Source organism: Oryctolagus cuniculus, chromosome 2 (genome assembly GCF_964237555.1).
Source record: "Oryctolagus cuniculus chromosome 2, mOryCun1.1, whole genome shotgun sequence".
Classification (NCBI taxonomy): domain Eukaryota; kingdom Metazoa; phylum Chordata; class Mammalia; order Lagomorpha; family Leporidae; genus Oryctolagus; species Oryctolagus cuniculus.
The window spans coordinates 176,576,682-176,597,690 of NC_091433.1; the positions used below are offsets into that span (position 1 = coordinate 176,576,682).

The window sequence follows — 21,009 nt, forward strand, 5'->3', positions numbered from 1 at the left end:
TCCTGCTTTATAAATAATCAAAGCATTTTCTGACATTTGAATTTTCTTTGATTTGTTTGAAGCTTGCCATTTCATGCCAATACAGAATAGCAATAAAAGATAGAAAAACAGTATTAGGAGTCCCTGAAGTCTTGCTGGGCATCTTGCCAGGAGCAGGAGGCACACAGAGGCTGCCCAAAATGGTAAGTTTGAGACCCTTCCCACTTTGTGAACTTTAGAATTTCAGCAACTGTTTGCCCCTTCACATCTATTTCCTCTTGTACAAAATGCATAATATTTCATTGTAGAATTTTGAAATCTCAAATAATATATGATTACATAGGATCAATGACAGATTTTTATTCCTGGTATAAGTTTTATCAATTCCACAAAAACTTTTTTTTTAATATTTATTTATTTGAAAGGCAAAATGACAAGGTGAGACAGAGAGAGAGAAATCTTCCATCCACAGGTTCACTCCCGAGATGGCTACAACAGCCAGGTCTAGGCCAGGCCAAAGCCAGGAGCCAGGAGCACCATCTTGGTCTCCCATGTTCCACTGCCTTCCCAGGACACTGGATCAGAATTAGGGTGGCCAGGATTTGAACTGGCACTCTGATATGGGATTCCGGTGTTGCAAGTGGCAGCTTAATCCTCTGTATGCCAGTCTCACCAGGAATTATTGATCAGAGTCCTTTTTTAGTCTCTGAAAGGGTGACAAATAAGAAATATGTCTTTTCTGAAACTTACAGTTTGTTCCTTGGTCCATATTTCATGGTAAATCTACGAGATAAAATCTGGTTCAGCATTTTTTTTAAAGAGAGATTTATTTATTTATTTGAAAGGCAGAGTTAGAGAAGGGGAGACAGAGAGTGAGGTCTTACATCCGCTGGTTCACTCCCCAAATGGAACAGCCAGGATCGAAGCAACAGCTGTATGGGATGCCGTCACTGCAGGCGGCCACTTTGCCCACTGTGCCGTCAGGGCTGGCCCCAAATTTCTTATTTTAACATTTATTCATTTGATTGCTAGTAAACTATAATCGTTACTCTGATTTTTTTTTTTTTTTCCTCTATAATGTGATCTTTGCTTGCCTGATAGGTAGGTGTGCCTGCTGCTTTTGACATGATGCTGACTGGTAGAAGCATTCGTGCAGACAGAGCAAAGAAGATGGGACTAGTTGATCAACTGGTAGAACCCTTGGGTGAGTGTTAGCCCATCTCATAGTCTGGCTTAGGAAGTTAATTACTTTTTTAAAGAGTTCATCTCTTGAGTATCAGAGTAAAGTCAAGCTTTTTAAGAAATGAGTAATCATTTTGAGTGACATATTCTAAACTAGTTAACACTAAAAATCATTTTCAATATTGACCTAGTTTCTTTTTTATAATTTGGACATCAGGAGTACAGTATTCAATTGAGTCATTTTTGGCTTTTAAATTGCCCATCTCATTATCCATTCATAATATTCTTTCTGTTTTTTGTGTCAGTTTTAATAGTATAATAAACATATGTGGAACAACCAATCTGGGAATTTTAACAATAATTGACATCTACTTATCTGCTATTTCCTCCCATACAATTTCTTTCCCTCCCTTTACCCAAGGAAACCACTATTCTGAATTGCATGTTCATCACCCTCTTGTATTTCTTAATAATCACAGGTACTTCAAAAAGTTCATGGAAAGTGGAATAAAAAATCAGTTTCTTTTGGTGCAAAAAAATTTTTGAAACCCATGCCATCTTTCTTAATTCACATTTCCTGTAAACCTTTTGAAGACTCCTCTTGGATTTCAGAATTCTTTTGCACCAAAATAAACTTACTCTTTTTTTTTTTTAAAGATTTATTTATTTATTTGAAAGAGTTACACAGAGAGAGGAGAGGTAGAGAGAGAGAGAGATAGAAAGGTCTTCCATCCGATGGTTCACTCCCCAATTGGCCGCAACGGCTGGAGCTGCGCCGATCTGAAGCCAGGAGCCAGGAGCTTCTTCCAGGTCTCCCACATGGGTCCTGGGGCCCAAGCACTTGGGCCATCTTCTACTGCTTTCCCAGTCCGTAGCAGAGAGCTGGATCGGAAGTGGAGCATCTGGGACTAGAACCGGTTCCCATATGAGATGTTGGCACTTCAGGCCAGGGTGTTAACCCACAGCACTACAGCGCCGGGCCCTAAACTTACTCTTTAATTTCATTTTTCTATGAACTTTTTGAAGTCCCCTATGATCATGTTGTTGTACAATCTGAGTTTTGACAAATGTGTACAACTGTGTGAATAGCAAGACAGTCAAAACGTAGAACGTTTCTGAATGTAGCCTTCTGTGTCTTCATTCAGCCTAACCCTTCTGAGATGCATCCGTATTGTTGCATATGTCAGCAGTGGTAGCTTAACCCACTGTGCAACAAAGCCAGCCCCAAGTTTATCTCTTATGGGTCATGATGCTGTTGGTATGGTATTTAAGAAATATTTTTCTAACTTCAAGATCACAATGATTTTCTCCTGTGCTTGCTTCAGGTTGTTTTCTATATATTTTAGCTTTTATATTTTGTTCTGTGACCCATTTCAAGTCTTTTGTATATAATGCTGAGGTAAGGATTGAAGGTCTTTTATTCTTTTTGCATGTGAAAATCCAAATGTTCCAGCACTATTTGTTAAGACTATTCTTTCTCAAGTGGAGTAATTTAACATTTTTGTAAACAGTTTGTTGACCTTATGTGTTTGAACCTATAATCTGGGTTCCTTATCCCAAGGTATCTTTCTATCTTACCCTAAACCAGTATCACATTGTCTTTATTATTATATTTTATAGTAAATCTTGAAATCAGGAAATACACATCCTCCTACTTCTTTCAAAGTCATTTCCTATGTCCTTTGCATTTGCAAATAAATTTCTTAACCATCTACAAAAATACCTGCTAGGATTTTGATTAGAATTACATGGGATCAATATATCAATTTGGAGAGAGTTGATATCTTTAGAATATTGAGTTATTTCATCTATGAACATAGTAGAGCTCTCTATTTATTGTATTTCCCAGTGAACAGCTCTTCCCCATATTTGGTTAAATTTTTAAAAAATATTTATTTATTTGAAAGGCAGAATTACATAGAGGCAGAAGCAGAGAGAGATCTTCCAATCGCTGGTTCACTCCCCAGATGGCCACAATGGCTGGAGCTGGGCCTGTCTGAAGCCAGGAGCCAAGAGTTTCTTCTGGGTCTCCCATGTGGGTACAGGAGCCCAAGCACTTGGGCCATATTCTGCTGCTTTCCCAGGCCACAGCAGAGAGCTGGATCGGAAACGGAGCAGCCAGGACTTGAACTGGAGCCCATATGGGATGTCCGCACTATAGACAGCGGCTTTACTCACTATGCCACAGCACCAGCCCTATATTTGGTTAAATTAATATTTGGAAATTTCATATTTTTAGGTCATTAAATTTTTTAAACCTTCAATTTCTTATTAATGTCCAGGATGTATAAACATAGTTGATTTTCAAATGTGGACCAGTGTGGGGAGCAACTCGGACTAGACTAAGTTACTGGAATTAAGACTTATTCTATGCATCTGCTCTCCCACAATATGGCGCTGAGAAGGGAGAAACAGCTTCTACACAGCTGCCTCCAGTTCAACCAATAAACTGTAGGACCTACTCCTGATTGGAGGAGAGCAGCGTACTCGGCGTGTGGGTAGCAGAGTTGAGATTGGTGGAAGAGGACTATAAAGGAGGAGAGAGACAACATGCACGAGGAACATCTAAGGGGAACATCTATCTGAAGGAACATCTGAGCAGCCCCCGAGAGAGCCGGCCGGCCGGCGGTGTGCCGCTCCCCCGCGGAAGTGGGGAATGTGGCAGGGGGAACCGCCCTTCCACGGAGGTGGAAGGGTCGGTAGCCAACCCAGGAAGAACCAGCAGCAAACCCGGGGAGGGCCGAGCAGATAAAAGAACAGCGCAGGGTTTAGTGTCGTTCCTCCGCGAAGAGGGGGAGCGACAGACCAGAATCCAGTGATTTTGCTAAACTCATTTATTTGTTTTTTGGTAGATTCCAAAGGATTTTCTATATAGGTAATCATGTTGTCTACAAATAAAGTTAGTTTACCTTCTTCAAATTCTTTCAAATCTGGATGCCATTTATTTGTTTTTCTTGACTTACTGCAGTGGCTAAAACAATATTGGATAGAAGCGATAAAAGCAGCTATTAACATGATTTCAATTTTAAAGGGAAAGTGCTCACCAGTAAGTATAATACAGCTGTGATGTTTTTCTTTATTTTTTTTAAGATTTTATTTATTTATATGAGAGGTAGAGTTACAGACAGTGAGAGGGAGAGACAGAGAGAAAGGTCTTCCTTCCATTGGTTCACTCCCCAGATGGCTGAAATGGTCGGAGCTGCACCGATCCGAAGCCAGGAGTCAGGTGCTTCTTTCTGGTCTCCCATGCGGGTGCAGTGGCCCAAGCACTTGGGCCATTTTCTACTGCTTCCCAGTCCATAGCAGAGAGCTGAATTGGAAGAGGGGCAACCATATGGGATGCTGGCACTGCAGGTGGAGGATTAACCTACTCTGCCACAGGGCCAGCCCCGCTGTGATGTTTTTCATATATGCCCCTTATGGGCTGAAGAGGTTCCCTTTTATTTATAGTTCACAGAGAATGACTGTTGAATAATGTCAGATACCTTTCCTGTATCTATTGAGATAATTGTGTATGTGTTTTTGTTTTCTTTTTCAGTCTATTAGTAGTATTGTCACTTAGAGCAATTTTTTTAAAGATTTTATTTATTTATTTGAGAGGCAGAGTTAACAGAGAGAGTCCATCCACTAGTTCACTCCCCAAATGACCACAGCGGCAGAAGCTGAGCCAATCCAAAACCAGGAGCGAGGAGCTTCCTTTGGGTCTCTCATGTGGGTCTAGGGGCCCAAGGACTTGGGCCATCTTCTCTGCTTTCCCAGGCCACAGCAAAGAGCTAGATTGGAAGAGGAGCAACCAGGACATGAACCAGCACCCATATGGGATGCAGCGCTGCAGGCAGAGGCTTAACCTACTAAGCCACAGCACTGGCCCACTTACAACAATTTTTTATCGTTGAAACAGCCTTTCATTCCTGAAATAAACTCCACGTGGTCATAATGTATTTATCCTTTTTATAAATTCCTAGCTGTATCAGCTAAGAATTTTTTTTTAAGATTTATTATTTATTTGAAATGCAGAGTTACAGAGAGGAGGAGCGAGGTCTTCCACCTGTTGGTTCACTCCCTGAATGGCTGCAACAGCCTGGGCTGGGCTGGACTGACTAAAGCCAAGAGCCAGGTCTCCCACGTGGGTAGTAGGGGCCAAAGCACTTAGACTATCTTCTGCTGCTTTTGCAGGCACATTAGCAGGAAGCTGAATAGCTGAGACTCTGACCGGCACCTATATGGGATGCTGGCATCGCAGGGAGTGGCTTAACCTACTGCACCACAACACCGACTCCCATATGTCTAGTTGGGAGGGGTAATGGTCTCAAGATTAATTATTTTGTGATATCTTTTGCCTGGTGTTGGTATTAAAGTAATGTAGCTTCATAAAATGACTTGGGGCTGGCACCGCAACTCACTAGGCTAATCCTCCACCTGGGGCTCCGGTTCTGTCCCAGTTGCTCCTCTTCCAGTCCAGCTCTCCGCTGTGGCCCGGGAAGGCAGTGGAGGATGGCCCAAGTGCTTGGGCCCTGCACCCGCATGGGAGACCAGGAGAAGCACCTGGCTCCTGGCTTCGGATCGGCACAGCGCCGGCTGTAGCGGCCATTTGGGGGTGAACCAACAGAAGGAAGACCTTTCTCTCTGTCTCTCTCTCTCTCTCACTGTCTAACTCTGCCTGTCAAAAAAGAAAAAGAGAAAGATTATTCATAATCCTTCCATGTTATTGTTTCAATGTGTTTGTACTCTATAATGACATCTCCTCTTTCTTTCATGGTATTGAGTGTTTGTTAACTGATCATGAACTTGTCACATTTATAAAATGCCTGCATAGCAACTTCTAGACTGGTGTGTATTGAGTAACTAGAGATTGTAGTCTATCTGACTACATTCTAAACTGACACATTGGAAAACTATCACTGGGCACCCCTTGTCAATTTGACAGCCACACATGTCTCCTACCCTACTTAATCTCAAAGATAGACAGTAACAAAGTCACCCTTCCAGCACACTTAAGGTAGCTGTCCTGCACGCTACCAAAACTACTTCCTTTCCCCTGAAGAAGATGCCAAGTAAGTCCTGGGGTGAACTTCACTCTCCTCTGAGGCCCTGTAGCACAGTGCTGTGATAAAGTTAACAGTTACCATCAACATCCCATGGGTGAGAAGAAGCTAAGAGAGAAGAGACACTTGCTTACTTAGGTATGAACCTGCAACAACAGAAAACAGCAACACTGTGGCTGTTGGAGTGCTCATTTCCATCAGGAGCTCGGTTGTTCTGGAGAGTGGCCTGCCCTGCCTGGGGCAGAGGAGCTGATTAAAACAACAGACCCAGCTGAGAGTGACCAGGAAGCCTTTACTCCCCGAAATTTTACCGAAAGGTTAAAGCCAGAGAGAGCACTGCGTCTCCCTGCGTGGTTTTCCCTGTGGAATGGTGCGCAGGCTGTGGGTTAGCACACAGCAGAGGTCAGCTCGCTATCAGGGAGCCCTGGACGAGACTCGTGCTTTACGGACCCCTGGCTGGGCGCTGGCTGGAGCAGGAGGAAAACGTCTTAAAGATGTTTCCTTTCCATCCTCAGTAGCGAGGTCTTGGCCGGAGGCCCCCTGTAGGAAGCGGATATGGAGAGGTCTGTACTGGGAGTAGGAATGTGTGTAAGAGGCCCGAGTCCTTTACTGCCACCCCCTCGGGGACTGCCATGCACTCACACACCGAGTCTGGTGTGGGCAGGACAGGAGTTCCACTACCCATCCTGTGTTTCCTTTGCTCTTTGGAGAACCTCAGCTGGTCATGACTCTGCCTGGTGGGGTAACCCTCATTGCTTAAAGGTCAAAGCCACGAACAGTCTGGTTTGAATTGGATTGTAGCTTTCCACTGCCCAATTGCATATCATGGAAGTACTGAGGGACCCCCATATTTGAAACATTGTCTTCCACCCAGATTCCCCTTGATAATCAGATGAATCAGCCCAGCCTGTACAGTAACCGTCTCCTCTGCCTGATGATTCAGAAACGTGAGAAGTGGCCAAATGGCAGGCAGTCGTAGCTCCCAGTTCAGTAGTACCGTTGTTTCCTGGTGGGAATATTCCTGTCTTTGGAATTAAATCCTCTGTACCAGCAGAACCTGAAGTCACAGAGACAGGAAGCAAAGATACTGCTGGTAGGTGAAGTCACTAGGGTTAATAGCAAAACCATTTCTCCTTGTTCGCCTTGATTCTTAGACTCATAAATCCTGGATAAGGGAGAAATTGCACCAAGTATTGCAGACTGATTTATAACATGCATACACGGCCTCCTGGAGGACACTGACCCAGTCCTGCCAAGTATGACCACTTGGCTGGCACTGTAGTTGAATTTTTTTTTATTAAAGACTTATTTATTTTATTTGAAGGGCAGAGTGACAGAGAGGGAAAGAGAGATCATCCATCCCGCTGGTTCACTCCCCAAATGGCTGCAGCGGCCGGAGCTGGGCCAGTCTGAAGCCAGAAGCCAAGAGCTGCTTCCAGGTCTCCCGTGTGGGTTTAGGGGCCCAAGCACTTGAGCCATCTTCACTGCTTTTTCCCAGGCCATTAGCAGGGAGCTGGATCGGAAGTAGAGCAGCTGGGGCTGGAACCTGCATCCATTTGGGATGCTGGCACACACAGCAGGTGGCAGCTGTACTTGTACACCCAGTGCTGGTCCCTTTAACTGAGTCTTCAGAACTCCTTCCACATTTCCAGCCAGCCAGCTGCTACATGATAGTGGGGATCGTGGTGAAACCAGTGTGTCTCATTAGCACGGCCCGTTGCTGCACTTCAGCTGTAAAGTGAGGGTCTTCATTAAAAGCAGTGCCTGGAGCCAGCACTGTGGTGTAGCAGGTAAAGCCGCCACCTGCAGTGCTAGCATCCCATGTGGGTGCCAGTTCGAGTCCCAGCTGCTCTACTTCTGATCCAACTCTGCTGTGGCCTGGGAAAGCAGCAGAGTATGGCCCAAATCCTTGGGCCCCTGCACCAGTGTGAGACCCAGATCAGCCCAGCTGTGGTTGTTGCAGTCATTTGGGTTGTGAACTGACAGATGGAAGACTTCTCTCTCTCTGCTTCTGCCTCTCTGTACCTCTGCCTTTCAAATAAATAAAATGGATCTTTTTTGAAAAAAAAAAAAAAAATTAAAAGGCAGTGTAGTATAGAACACCGTAGTGGTGAGTACAGCATTCTGAAAGTCCACAGCAGTAGTTTTTCAGAAGCTTGCATTGGAGACAAATTCAAATCCACAGTAAGTGTTTCTTGCAGTAAGAATCAGAGCAGTGCCCTTTCCCTGAAGGACAGTGCGGTGTGGTCAGCCTGCCTCCAGGTGGCTGCCTGCTCACTCTGGAGAGTCCTCATCTGAGGGATCTGGTGTTGGTCTCTACTGCTGGCTGATTGGGCAGCTGACGGTGGCTGTAGCCAGGCCCATGATGCATGAATAAGCTCCACACCTGCCATCACCTCCGCTGTACTCATGAGATAGTGACAGGAGGGCTTGGGGAAGGGGAGGAACTGGCAGCCACAGATCAGATCACCTGACCCCTGCATCATTGAAATCCTCTGCTGAGGTCATTGTTGGGTGAGCGTTAGCTTGGGTCACACCTATTTTCATGTTCTTTGCCTATTCAGAGAGGTCTTTCTGTAGACATGCCATGTGTACTTGTATACTTGCTAGGGCTGCCGTAAAAAAATCCCACAGAGTGGGTGGCATGATTCAACCACACATTGATTTTCTCACAGTTCTGGAAGCTGGAAGTCCAGATCAGGTGTGGAGGTTTGGTTCTTCTGAAACCTGTTGAGCTTGCAGATGGCTGCACTCTCCGTGTGTCTTCTCACATGGTCTTTGCTGTGTGTGCATATGTCCTTGCTGTCCCTTCTGTGTGTCTGAATTTCCTCTTATAAGGACGCCTGTCAGATAGAAATAGTGTTGTGGGACAATGAGGGCAACCCGGGTTCTTGTGTCAAATTGAGAATTTCCACGCAGTGAGCCAGTGAGGTGTGTTGAAGGCAGTATACCTGCTACAGCAGTCAGGAGGGGACTCCAGAGGGCGGATTGCCAGAGAAGCTCTCAAGTACTGCTCTTTTATATACAAAGTGGCCCCTTTTTAAAAAAGTCTGGATTTAACCAATCAGGCGAGGGGCAGGATGACAAGCAATCAGGAGGCAGGGACGTTATTTCACACACAGCTGAGATACTTAGAAGAGTACACTTTGATTTTTCCCTCTCCTTTGTGCTGTTTTGTTAAATATTTTCTGTTTTTAAAAGATTTGTGGCCGGCGCCACAGCTCACTAGGCTAATCCTCCGCCTAGCGGCGCCGGCACACCAGGTTCTAGTCCCGGTTGGGGTGCCAGATTCTGTCCCGGTTGCCCCTCTTCCAGGCCAGCTCTCTGCTGTGGCCAGGGAGTGCAGTGGAGGATGGCCCAAGTGCTTGGGCCCTGCACCCCATGGGAGACCAGGAGAAGCACCTGGCTCCTGGCTTCAGATCAGCGCGATGCGCCGGCCGCAGCGCACCGGCTGCAGCGGCCATTGGAGGGTGAACCAACGGCAAGAAGACCTTTCTCTCTGTCTCTCTCTCACTGTCCACTCTGCCTGTCAAAAAATTTTTAAAAATTTAAAAAAAGATTCGTTTGGGGCTGGTGCTGTGGTGTAGCGGGTAAAGCCACAGCCTGCAACACTGGCATCCTATATGGGTTCTTGTTCAAGGCCCAGCTGCTCCATTTCCAATCCAGCTCTCTGATGTGGCCTGGGAAAGCAGTGGGAGATGGCCCATACACCTGTGTGGGAGACCTGGAGGGAGCTCCTGGCTCCTGGCTTTGGATTGGCCCAGCTCCAGCCGTTGCGGCCAGTTGGAGAGTGAACCAGCGGATGGAGGACCTCTCTGTCTGCCTCTCCTTCTCTCTCTGTGTAATTCTGACTTTCAAATAAATAAATAAATAATCTTAAAAGATTAATTTATTTATTTATTTGAAAATCAGTATTATAACGAGAGAGGGAGAGAGACAGATTTTCTACCTGCTGGTTCCCTCCCCAAATGGCCACAACAACCAGGGCTGGCCAGGCCAAAGCCAGGAGCCAGGAGCTTCATCCAGGTCCCCCTTTTGGATACAGAGGCCCAAGAACTTGGGACATTTTCTGCAGTTTTCCCAGGCACATTAACAGGGAACTAGATTGGAAGTGGAGCAGCTGGGATTCGAACCACTACCCACATTGGATGCTGGTGCTGCAGACAGCAGCTTAACCTGCTGCAGTACAGCACCGGCCCCTATACATCTTATTTTTATATATGTTATAAATTCAACCTATTGGTTTTTCTGTTTTAAATAATTGTCTTATTTATTTATTTTATTTGAAAGAGCTACACAGAGAGAGAAGGAGAGGCAGAGAGAGAGAGCGGTCTTCCATCCACTGGTTCACTCCCCAGTTGGCTGCAACGGCCAGAACTGCACCGAACTGAAGCCAGGAACCAGGAGCTTCCTCCAGGTGTTCCCACGTGGGTGCAGGGGCCCAAGGACTTGGGCCATCTTCTGCTTTCCCAGGCCATAGCAGAGAGCTGAATCAGAAGTGGAGCAGCCAGGACTTGAACTAGTGCCCATAAGGGGTGTTGGCACTGGAGGCGGCAGCTTTACCCACCACGCCACAGTACTGGCCCCTAGATAATTAAAGAAATTAAAAATGGGGGAACAGCATTGTGGTACAGTGGGTTAAACAGCCACCTGCAACACCACATCCCATTACGACTGCTAGTTTGAGTTCCAGCTGTTCCACTTCCAGTGCAGCTGCCTACTGTTGCGCTTGGGAAACAACAATAGATGGCCTAAATGCCTGGGTCCCTGCCACTCCAGGTGGAGTTCCTGCCCCTGGCTTCGGCCTAGCCCATCCCCAGCTGTCGTGGCCATTTAGGAAATGAACCCGCAGATGGAAGATCAATATCTATCTCTCTCTCTCTCTCTCCCCCCTCCTCCCTTTCCCTCTCCCTCCTCCCTCCCTCCCTGTAACTCTGTCTTTCAAACAAATAAAGTAAACCTTTACAAAAGGCGCATTCTCCTATTTTAAAAAGTGCGTGTTTGTTACCATATGTGGCACTGTTTCTCCCTGTGTAGATCCAGAGTCCCATCTTGTTTGGCTTTCTCTCAACCTGGAGAACTCCTTCAGCACTGTTTGTAGCGTGCATCTGCTGGCAGTTTTAAATCTCTTGCCTTTTTCTTCTTGTCTGAATCAGTATTGCAACTTCATTTTTAAAGATATTTTTGTTTAGTGTAGAATTCCAGATAGCCAGTGTTTTCTTTTGGTGCCTTATAGATGCCTCCATCATGTTGTGACTTGCTGTCCTGGGATGAAAAGTACTGTTGCAGGGGTCTGTTCTTTCACGGATCATGTGTCATTTGTCCCTTCTGGCTGCTCTCAGATTTCCCCTTTAGGACTGGTTTTAGTAATTTGTTTATGATGTGCCATGATCTGTTGGTTTTTCTTTTGAGTGTTTGTTGTGTATAGGATTCATGGGACATCTTGCATAGGTGGGCTTATAGTCTTCATCAAAATTGGAAATGTCTGTGGCCATTATTTCTTCAAATATTTCTCCATGTCCCTCACCCCTTTTCAGAGATTGCAGTTTCACACATATTGGCTCAGTTGATGTCCCAAAGTGAAGCTCTGGGTTGTTTGTTTCAGTCTTTCTGTTTGTATTTTTGTAGTGCCGGTATTTTCTATTACTGTGTTTCAGGTTTCCTTATGTTTTGTTGATTGTATAATCTATTAATTCAATCCCATGCATTTTTCATTTGGGACATTGGTTTTCTCATCTCTAAAAGTAGATTTGATTCACTCTTTTTAAAGATTTATTTATTTATTTAAAAGGCAATGAGAGAGAGAGAGAGAGAGATTGTCTGTCTATTGGGTCATTCCCTAAATGGCCATGATGGCTGGAACTGAGCCAGGCTGAAGCCAGGAGCCTGGAGCTCCATCTGGGTCTCTTGTGTGGGTGACAGGGGCCCAAGTACTTGGGCCATCTTCCACTGCCTTTGCAGGCACGTTAGCAGAGAGCTGGCTCAGGAGTGGAACAGCCAGACGTGAACCAGCCCACGTATGTGATGTTGGCGTCGCAAGTGGCAGCTTAACCTTCTGTGTCACAATGCCATCTCCTTGATTTATTTCTACATCTTCAATTTCTCTTCATTGTTTTCCCATTTTCCTCAGCATAGGCATGAATTTAAATATCCATTTTAGTATCATATCAGCTAATTCGCCCCCACCCTCCTAGATTTGCCTTTCTCAGTTGATTTGTCTCCTGCCTAGGGCTCACTTTTCCCATGCTGCTCTTCACCTATTTTGGTGGTGCTTGTCCGGCCACAGGTAGTTTCCCGGGGTACATGCACAGAGCAGTACCCAGCCCCGGTGTGGGCAGCAGCAGCAGCTCTTCAGAATAACACTTCACAGGTGCCTGTGGCCCTGCCTCCCTGCAGGGTTATAACCATGTTGGGATTTTTGTGGACCCTTTGTATTTTTACTATTCAGAAGTTTTGGTTTGAGTTATTTTTCCTCCTTCCCTACACAGGTTCAAAACAGGGCACAGGTCTTATGAGAGAGATTTTTGCACCCTTGTTTCCCAAGTTTCACAAGCTTGCACGAGATTGCCTTTTTGACCCCAGCCACTTTGTGCAGCGTGACTCTCACAGACTTTTTTTTTTTTTTTTTTTTTTTTGACAGACAGAGTGGACAGAGAGAGAAACAGAGAGAAAGGTCTTCCTTTTGCTGTTGGTTCACTCTCCAATGGCCACCACGGCCGGCGCACCGCGCTGATCTGAAGGCAGGAGCCAGGTGCTTCTCCTGGTCTCCCATGGGGTGCAGGGCCCAAGCACTTGGGCCATCCTCCACTGCGCTCCCTGGCCACAGCAGAGAGCTGGCCTGGAAAGGGGCAACCGGGACAGAATCCGGCACCCCGACCGGGACTAGAACCCGGTGTGCCGGCGCCACTAGGCGGAGGATTAGCCTATTGAGCCGCGGCGCCAGCCCTCTCACAGACTTGATTGAGAGCCTGGCAGGTGTCTGTTCCCAGCCCTGTAATTCTGTCCTTGGGGCTGTTGGGAGCCCTGCTCGTTAATCTCCTGCCTTAACTAGGAACTCAGTTGCATGTTTATTGCAGCCCCTTCCTCCGCTTTGTGTACTAAGCATTGTGATGCCACCACGGGAGACAGCGCCCTGCCTTTCGGACGCAGCCCCTTCAGCCTTCTGCAGTGACTTAGAACGTCGCACATGTTCACAGGGAAAGCTGGCCGTGCACTTGCTTTCTTCTAGCTTCTCATCTGGAGCATATGACCACCAAACACTCAGATGGTTTCACGTTTCCCCAGTCGGAGCCCTCTGCTCAAGGCAACTCCAGCCGTTAGTCCAAGCCCCGACACACGTCGCATACACCAGAAAGAAATGGCCAGCAGTCACTGGCTGCTCTTCCTGCACAGGCGCTTCCTGTGCTGTAATTTTAGTTCACGTATTTGTGTCTCCACAGCTCTCCGATGTCTTTACAAATGGCTTCGCATCCTACCGTGTTTTGGTTTTCTTTTCCCCAGTGTTGCAGGGAGAGAACAGGCTGCACTACATCCTACTCAGAAGTAAAAGTCAGACTGGAATTCCTGAGTTCTTATCTGTGACCAGCTGGTACTCCTTTGCTCAGTGTATGTTCTTTCGTTGAGTCTGTAGTTCATAACTGCGACCAGCCTGTCTCCAGTCCAGAATGCAAAGCTGTGCTGGAGCCTTCACCTTGGCCGCCTGGCTGTTTCCCCGCCTGGGACTGGTCTCAGCCCGATTTGCATTTGAGTCTGCTACATTCGTTTTCACAGGACCAGGACTGAAGCCTCCAGAGGAACGGACAATCGAGTACCTGGAAGAAGTTGCAGTTTCTTTTGCCAAAGGATTAGCTGATAAGAAGATCTCTTCAAAGAGAAACAAGGGATTGATGGAAAGTGAGTGTCACTGTTCCAAACAAAGGCAAAGCTTCCTTCCTGGGAGTTTAGTTTTATTTGCTATAGATTGAAAATGAGCAAGAGGCAAATGTGTCATTTACTCAAAACATAAAGCCAACCCTAAGTGGTATAATAATTTGATTCTAGGATCAAATTCTCAGCCTTTTACGGGCCAGTTAAAACCAGTTTTGGAAACTTCATTTTGAAAAGTTTTAAATATTAATACAGAAATAGAATAGTGTGACAGTGTAATGAACACCCATCTACCCAGGCCAGCTTTAGCCTTTATCAGCTAATTACAGCATGTGTGGAGGAATGCTTAGGTCGGTGTTTAGATTGTATCAGAGTAAAGAGCAGTTCCTTCTGATAGCTGGACCTACTGCTTGTTGGTGCGGTTTGCAAGGCTAACAAGGAAGGGCAGGCCCTTTCCAGGAAGTGTCTGAAAGCATTTTACCTTACAGAATTGACATCGTACGCCATGACCATTCCATTTGTCAGGCAACAGATTTACAAAAAGGTGGAAGAACAAGTGCAAAAGCAGACGAAAGGCCTTTATCCTGCGCCTCTGAAAATCATTGATGTGAGTCTTACCCTGGGCCCCCACTTTCCTGCATTCCCTCCCTTTGTGAAGGGAAATGCTGTGTGTGTCAGACTGCAGTTCTTTCCTTTTTTTTTTTTTTTTAATTTTATTTATTTATTTGAGAAGTAGAGTTACAGACAAAAGGAGAGACAGAGAGAAAGGTCATCCATCTGCTGGTTCACTCCCCAAATGGCCGCAACGGCTGGAGCTGTGCCGATCCAAAGCCAGGAGCTTCTTCCGAGTCTCTCCTATGGGTGCAGGGGCCCAAGCACTTGGGCCATCTTCTACTGCTTTCCCAGGCCACAGCAGAGAGCTGGATCGGAAGAGGAGCAGCCGGGAATAGAACCAGCACAGGATTAACCTACTGCGCCACGGCGCCTGCCCCATGCAGTTCTTGTTCCTGCTACTACAGTTAGTGAGCTAAAAGGGCTCATAGAAAGTGATACATATGGGAGAGATCAGTGCTAAATATATTCACTGATTGATGGGTAAGAAAGTAGGAAAGGGACCTAAGTCATACCAGTGTAACGGGCAGGAAAACACTGGGCACTGATGAAGAAGTCATTGAAACAAGATTGGGGGGTGTATTCTGTCCTTAGTCAAACCTTGTCAGTACCTGAAATCTCTCAAGAACTTCCCCACTGCTGTAATTAGTAAAACGGTGTGATGGTGTAGAGAAGGTGTGAAAAGGATCAAGAACAATTAAAAATGCTTACAGGGTGGAGAAGCCTCTCCCTAATGGTGGACTTCAAACTGTAGAGCGCCTCAGTCTAGAAAGTCCAGGATTAAGAGAGCATATAATCCGAGACTTCTGATTGGAGTATGGGTTGGTTGACGAGTTATTTTGAGCAGAAGACGCTGGAGTACATAAACTATGCAATGTGACCCCTCTGTAGTCACCTCCCAGGCCAGGCTGGGGAGATTAGAAATGCCCATTCCACCATCAGGGCCGAGGGACATTGCCTAGTGCACAGAGGAGGAAGCACTCCTGTGAGCCACAGAGATTGGGACGAGCCTCAGGGGAGCTGATCCGAGCCCCGGAAAATGGGCAGAGGAGGGCAGGCAGAGGAAGGTAGTGCCATGGCCACTTGGGTGGGCAAGCTGAGCAAAGTTAAGGCAGCTGGAAAACTCGATGCTCTTCAAGGAGCATTTAGTGGGGCCGGTGTTGAAAGGGATTAGTGGGATGGCAGTCTCCGGAATCCTAGTAAAGCAGGAGTTCAGAAAGGTGGCAAAAGTGAATCGACACATTTGCCTTTGTCCTGTATTGCTATAAAGAGCCATTTTCATGGTGCAGTGAGTCAAAACAAATGAGGAGAGACAAAATAGAACCTGAATTAGCAAACTGTGTTGGTAATTTAGGCTTGAAGTTTGAACAAGACCCTGAGGTGTAAAAGTAAAAATAGGAAGATAGCAAGAAACCTCCCAAAGAGAGATTGTGAGTTAAGTTTAGCTGTATATTCAGTTTAGATGTTTCAGGGAATTCCAGCGACATGGTTCAGACAGAGAGGCTAAATTAGGATATAGATTTGCTTGGTATTTATTTATTTATTTATTTTTGACAGGCAGAGTTAGTAAGAGAGAGAGACAGAAAGGTCTTCCTTCCGTTGGTTCACCCCCCCCCCCCCCCAAATAGCCGCTACGGCCGGTGCTGTGCCGATCCGAAGCCAGGAGCCAGGAGCTTCCTCCTGGTCTCCCATGCGGGTGCAGGGCCTAAGCACTTGGGATTTGCTTGTTTTTTAATTTGTCATTCCCATAAATTATAGTGCTTGGGTACAGGGTTACTTCTTTGTCTTTTATACTTGCATTGTAGTTAGGATAGCACTTACCCTGATGGCAAGCTGCACTTTGGCGTTCATGACTGATGAGTTAAACTGGGTCGTGGATGTGAGAGGAGGAAAGCTCACAGAGAGGAAGAGGCAGAAAGAAAGTGGAAGATGAGCATCTGCCTGCACAAGAGTAGCAGGGAAGCGGGAAGAGGAACGTGAGCTTTCTCTTTCCTTCTGTTTCCGTTTTCTGCTTAAAATGTGGCCTTGGAGATGGAGAACTAAGTCTCAAGCGACCACTCAGTCCCGCTCCTTCTCAGCAAACCTCGACGTCTTCTCCACAGACTGGCCACACGGACAGTCTCCTTCAGCCTGTGGCACATGTCGCCACCTGTGCTAGCACTGAATAGTATTTTCAATGTTTTGTAGGTGGTCAAGACTGGAATTGAGCAGGGAAATGATGCTGGTTACCTCGCCGAATCTCAGGTAAAGTTGCTTCCTCCCAACTTTTTATTAGAAGTTACAGGAAAAGCAAAGATCCAGTGCTTGCTCTATTTAAAGCCAAATACAGAAAAAAAAATCTTAAGCCTAACAAAATTTTTTTTCTTCCAGTGCCTATGATTTCTTACGATTTTTCTCAGTGAGCAAGGAGATGAGGAGACTGTGGTGATCTGCAGATGGTTGAACTAACTCTCTCTCTAAGATTTATTTATTTGAAAGGTAGCATTACAGAGAGAGAGAGAGAGAGAGAGAGAGGGAGGGAGAATCTTCATCCATTGATTCACTCCTCAAATGACCACAACAGCCGGGGCTGGGCCAGGCCAAATCCAGGAGCCTAGAACCCTGTCCAGGTCTCCCACATGGATAACAGAGGCCCAAGCACTTGGTCCATCTTTCACTGCTTTCTCCAGCACACTAACAAGGAGCTGGCTCAGAAGCAGAGCAGGGGCCAGCGCTGTGGCGTAGCAGATAAAGTTGCCGCCTGCAGTGCAGCAAAGTCCCAACTGCTCCTCTTCCGATCTAGTTCCCTGCTATGGCCTGGGAAAGCTGTGGCAGATGGTCCAAGTGCTTGGGCCCCTGCACCGTGTGGGAGACCCAGAAGATGCTCCTGGCTTTGGATCAACGCAGCTCCAGCCGTTGTGGCCAATTGCGGAGTGAACCAGCAGATGGAAGACCTCTCTCTCTCTCACTCTCACTCTCACTCTGCACCTCTGCCTCTCCTCTCTCTGTGTAACTCTGACTTTCAAATAAATAAATAAATCTTAAAAACAAAAAAAAAAAATGTGGAGCAGCCTGGACTTGAACTTGTGCTCACGGGACGCAGGTGTTGCAGGTGATGGCTTAACCTGCTGCACCATGACACCAGCCCCTGAACTTGCTCTCTGTTTTGAGGCTGTAACGAAAAAGAACAGGAATGGTTATCATCATTTCAAAATGAATTACTTGGTTATTTTGTTTGTTTTAAAGATTTATTTATTTATTTGAAAGGCAGAGTTACAGAGAGGCAGAGGCAGAGAGAGAGAGGTCCTTCATCCCCTGGTTCACTCCCCAGATGGCCACAACAGCTGGAGCTGCGCCGATCCAAAACCAGGAGCCGGGAGCTTCTTCTGAGTCTCCCACGCTGGTGCAGGGGCCCAAGCACTTGGGGCCATCCTCCACTGCTTTCTGAGGCACATGAACAGGGAGCTGGATTGGAAATGGAGCAGCCCTTATGGGATGCCAGCATTGCAGGCCAAAGCTTTACCCGCTACGCCACAGTGCTGGGCCCAGCTTGTTTCAAAGCTTTAAACTATCTTTGGAAATTAAAAAATAGGATGAAAGGTATCAGGACAGATTGCATAAAACCATTTCTTTTTTTCTTTTTCTTTTTTTTTTTTTTAGATTTAATTTATTGATTTGAGAGGCAGAGTTACAGACACAGAGAGGCAGAGACAGAGAGGAAAGTCTTCCATCCGCTGGTTCACTCCCCAAATGGCTGTAAAGCTGGAGCTGGACCAGTTGGAAGCCAGGAGTCAGGAGCTTCTGCCAAGTCTCCCATGCAGGTGCAGGGGATCAAGGACTTGGGCCCTCTTCTACTGCTTTCTCCCGGCCATAGCAGAGAGCTGGATCGGAAAAGGAGCAGCCAGGGCATGAACTGGCACCCATATGGGATGCCGGTACTGCAGCTGGGGCTCTCACCTGTACCGCAGCACCGGCCCCGATGTGCCTCTCTCTTTCAAAAGCTTGTGTGCTACAGCACCAGCCCCAGAAAGCCGTTTCGTAGGCTAGATCATTTCTTGTGCATGTCTGGTTTTCCCAGCATCATAACCAGGCACACATATGCAGATGCACAGAGAACGTGAAAGCATAAGCACTAGTCCATAAGAGCCCTCCCTGGTGTGCTGGGTTCTGTGCTTTCAGGGCACGGTGGGACTTCTGTATCATCCTGGGGCCCTCATCCGCAGTCAGCCAACTCTGGAGGGAAAATCGGGTCTGCACTAGAAATGCAGACTTTCCTTTTTCTTGTCATTACTCCCTAACCACCGTAGTGAAATAACTATTTACACAGCATTTACCTTGTGTTAGATATTGTAAGTAATTAGAGATTAAGTATATGGAAGGATGTACATAGGTTATGTGCCACTGCTGTGCCATTTTATAAAAGGGACTTGAGCACACTCATGGAGGGAGGTGTCCTGGATCCAGTCCCCCATGGATCCAAGGTGACTGCTGCTTTTCAGAACGTACGTGATGCGTATCACAGCCTACTGGATTCATGACCACGAGGGGATGCATGCCCACAGTTTGGGAAGCAGTGGTTCATTGGATAGACTCTGCTCTGTCAAGATTAGTGAAGCATGGATTCTGTGGAAGATTACTCCGTGTTCTGTTGAGGCGTGAAAGCAACTGTATTGTGGCGATTCCTTCTTGGCAATGCTGTTTGTGACGTGTCCTCTCAGCAGTAACATGTAGCCAGCCTCAAGACCCAGTCATTTACTCTAGGCCCTCTCAGTCTCAGCAGTGACGCTGTAAAGTAAGTGTGACGTTTCCCATTGTAAGGATAAAGGAGGCTTCACAGTGGGGAGATGGCAGAGCCAGGAGTCAGACTCCGCTCCCAGCCTTATGCTTTTAACCACTAAGCTGAGGTTCATTCTCCGTAAATGTTCAGGCACTTTTATTTGGGGAGTGGGGGGTAGATTTCCCATCCACTGGTTCACTTCCCAGATGCCTGCAACAGCTGGAGCTGGGCTGGGGCTGAACCTGGGAAGCAGGAGGGCAGTCTGATTCTCTGTGTGGGTGGCGGGAACCCAGTTACTTAAGCCTTCATTGCTGTCTCCCAGGATATGCATCGGCAAGAAGCTGGAGTCAAAACCGGAGCTTGGGGCTGGCATTGTAGCGCTGCAGGTTAAACTGCTGCTTGAGGCACACACATCCCTTAGTAGGGTGCCAGTTTGAGTCCTGCTAATGCACCTGGGAGGCAGTGGATGATGGCTCAAGTGTTTGAGCCCCTGCCACCCACATGGGATACCTGACATTTGGGGAGTGAACCAGCAGATGGGAGATCTCTGCCTCTTTCTCTCCCTCTGTCTCTCTGTCTGTCTGTCTCTCTCTCTCTCTCTCTCCCTGTGCCACTCTGCCTTACAAATTTAAAGAAAAAAAAAGAGCTGGAACCATGACTCATTATTCTCAGCTACCCCGATGAGGGATGCATGCCGTCTTTCTTTTTTTTTTTTTTTTTTAATTTATTTATTTGCAAGGTAGGGTTATTCAGAGAGAAAAGGAGAGGCAGAGAGAGAGAGGTCTTCCATCCGCTGGTTCACTCCCCAGTTGGCTGCAACAGCTGGAGCTGCACTGATCCGAAGCCAAGAGCCAAGAGTTTCCTCCTAGTCTTCCCACGTGGGTGCAGGGGCCCAAGGACTTGAGCCATCTTCTTCTGCTTTCCCAGGCCATAGCAGAGAGCTGGATCAGAAGTGGAGCAGCTGGGACTAGAACCAGAAACCATATGGGATGCGGGCACTGCAGGCGGTGGCTTTACCCGCTGCGCCACAGCCCTGGCCCCGCATGCCATCTTAACCACTGGGCTAAATGCCCGCTCCTAAGGTATCTTTTAAGTGGCAGGTGTCATATTGGGCAGCCTGCAACAGTGAGAGAGCTGGAGCTAGGAGTCTTACTGCTGGATGCAAGTTCTGTTTCTGCCACTTAGGGTCAGTGTGGCTTTGAGCAGAGTCACTCTGAGCCTTTTTTCCCAGTCTGAAATGAGGAGTTGTTTGAGGTGACTGTGAAGGCCCGCTTCGGTGCTGACTAATTCTATGAAAAGGTTGCCACACCTCTGTTATAAAGAGTCAGGACAGGGGCTGGCGCTGTGGCGCAGCGGGTTAACGCCCTGGCCTGAAGTGCTGGCATCCCTTATGGGCGCCAGTTCAAGTCCCGGCTGCTCCTCTTCTGATCCAGCTCTCTGCTACAGCCTGGGATAGCAGTGGAAGATGGCCCAAGTCCTTGGGCCCCTGCACCCACATGGGAGACCTGGAAGAAGCTCCTGGCTCCTGGCTTCGGATCAGCACAGCTCCGGCCATTGCGACCATCTGGG

At 46.9% G+C, this 21,009-nt stretch overlaps 1 protein-coding gene across 1 annotated transcript in view; it reads left to right on the forward strand.

The window, feature by feature from the left end:
- The window catches only part of HADHA (hydroxyacyl-CoA dehydrogenase trifunctional multienzyme complex subunit alpha), a 50,364-nt gene that overhangs the window by 11,013 nt on the left and 18,342 nt on the right, over positions 1-21,009 (forward strand). Inside the window, exons 6-10 of the mRNA XM_002709814.5 lie at positions 63-182; positions 1,081-1,183; positions 13,977-14,099; positions 14,561-14,679; positions 16,872-16,928. Of these exons, the coding sequence (XP_002709860.1) occupies positions 63-182; positions 1,081-1,183; positions 13,977-14,099; positions 14,561-14,679; positions 16,872-16,928 (522 nt within the window). The remainder of the gene's footprint in view (positions 1-62; positions 183-1,080; positions 1,184-13,976; positions 14,100-14,560; positions 14,680-16,871; positions 16,929-21,009) is intronic.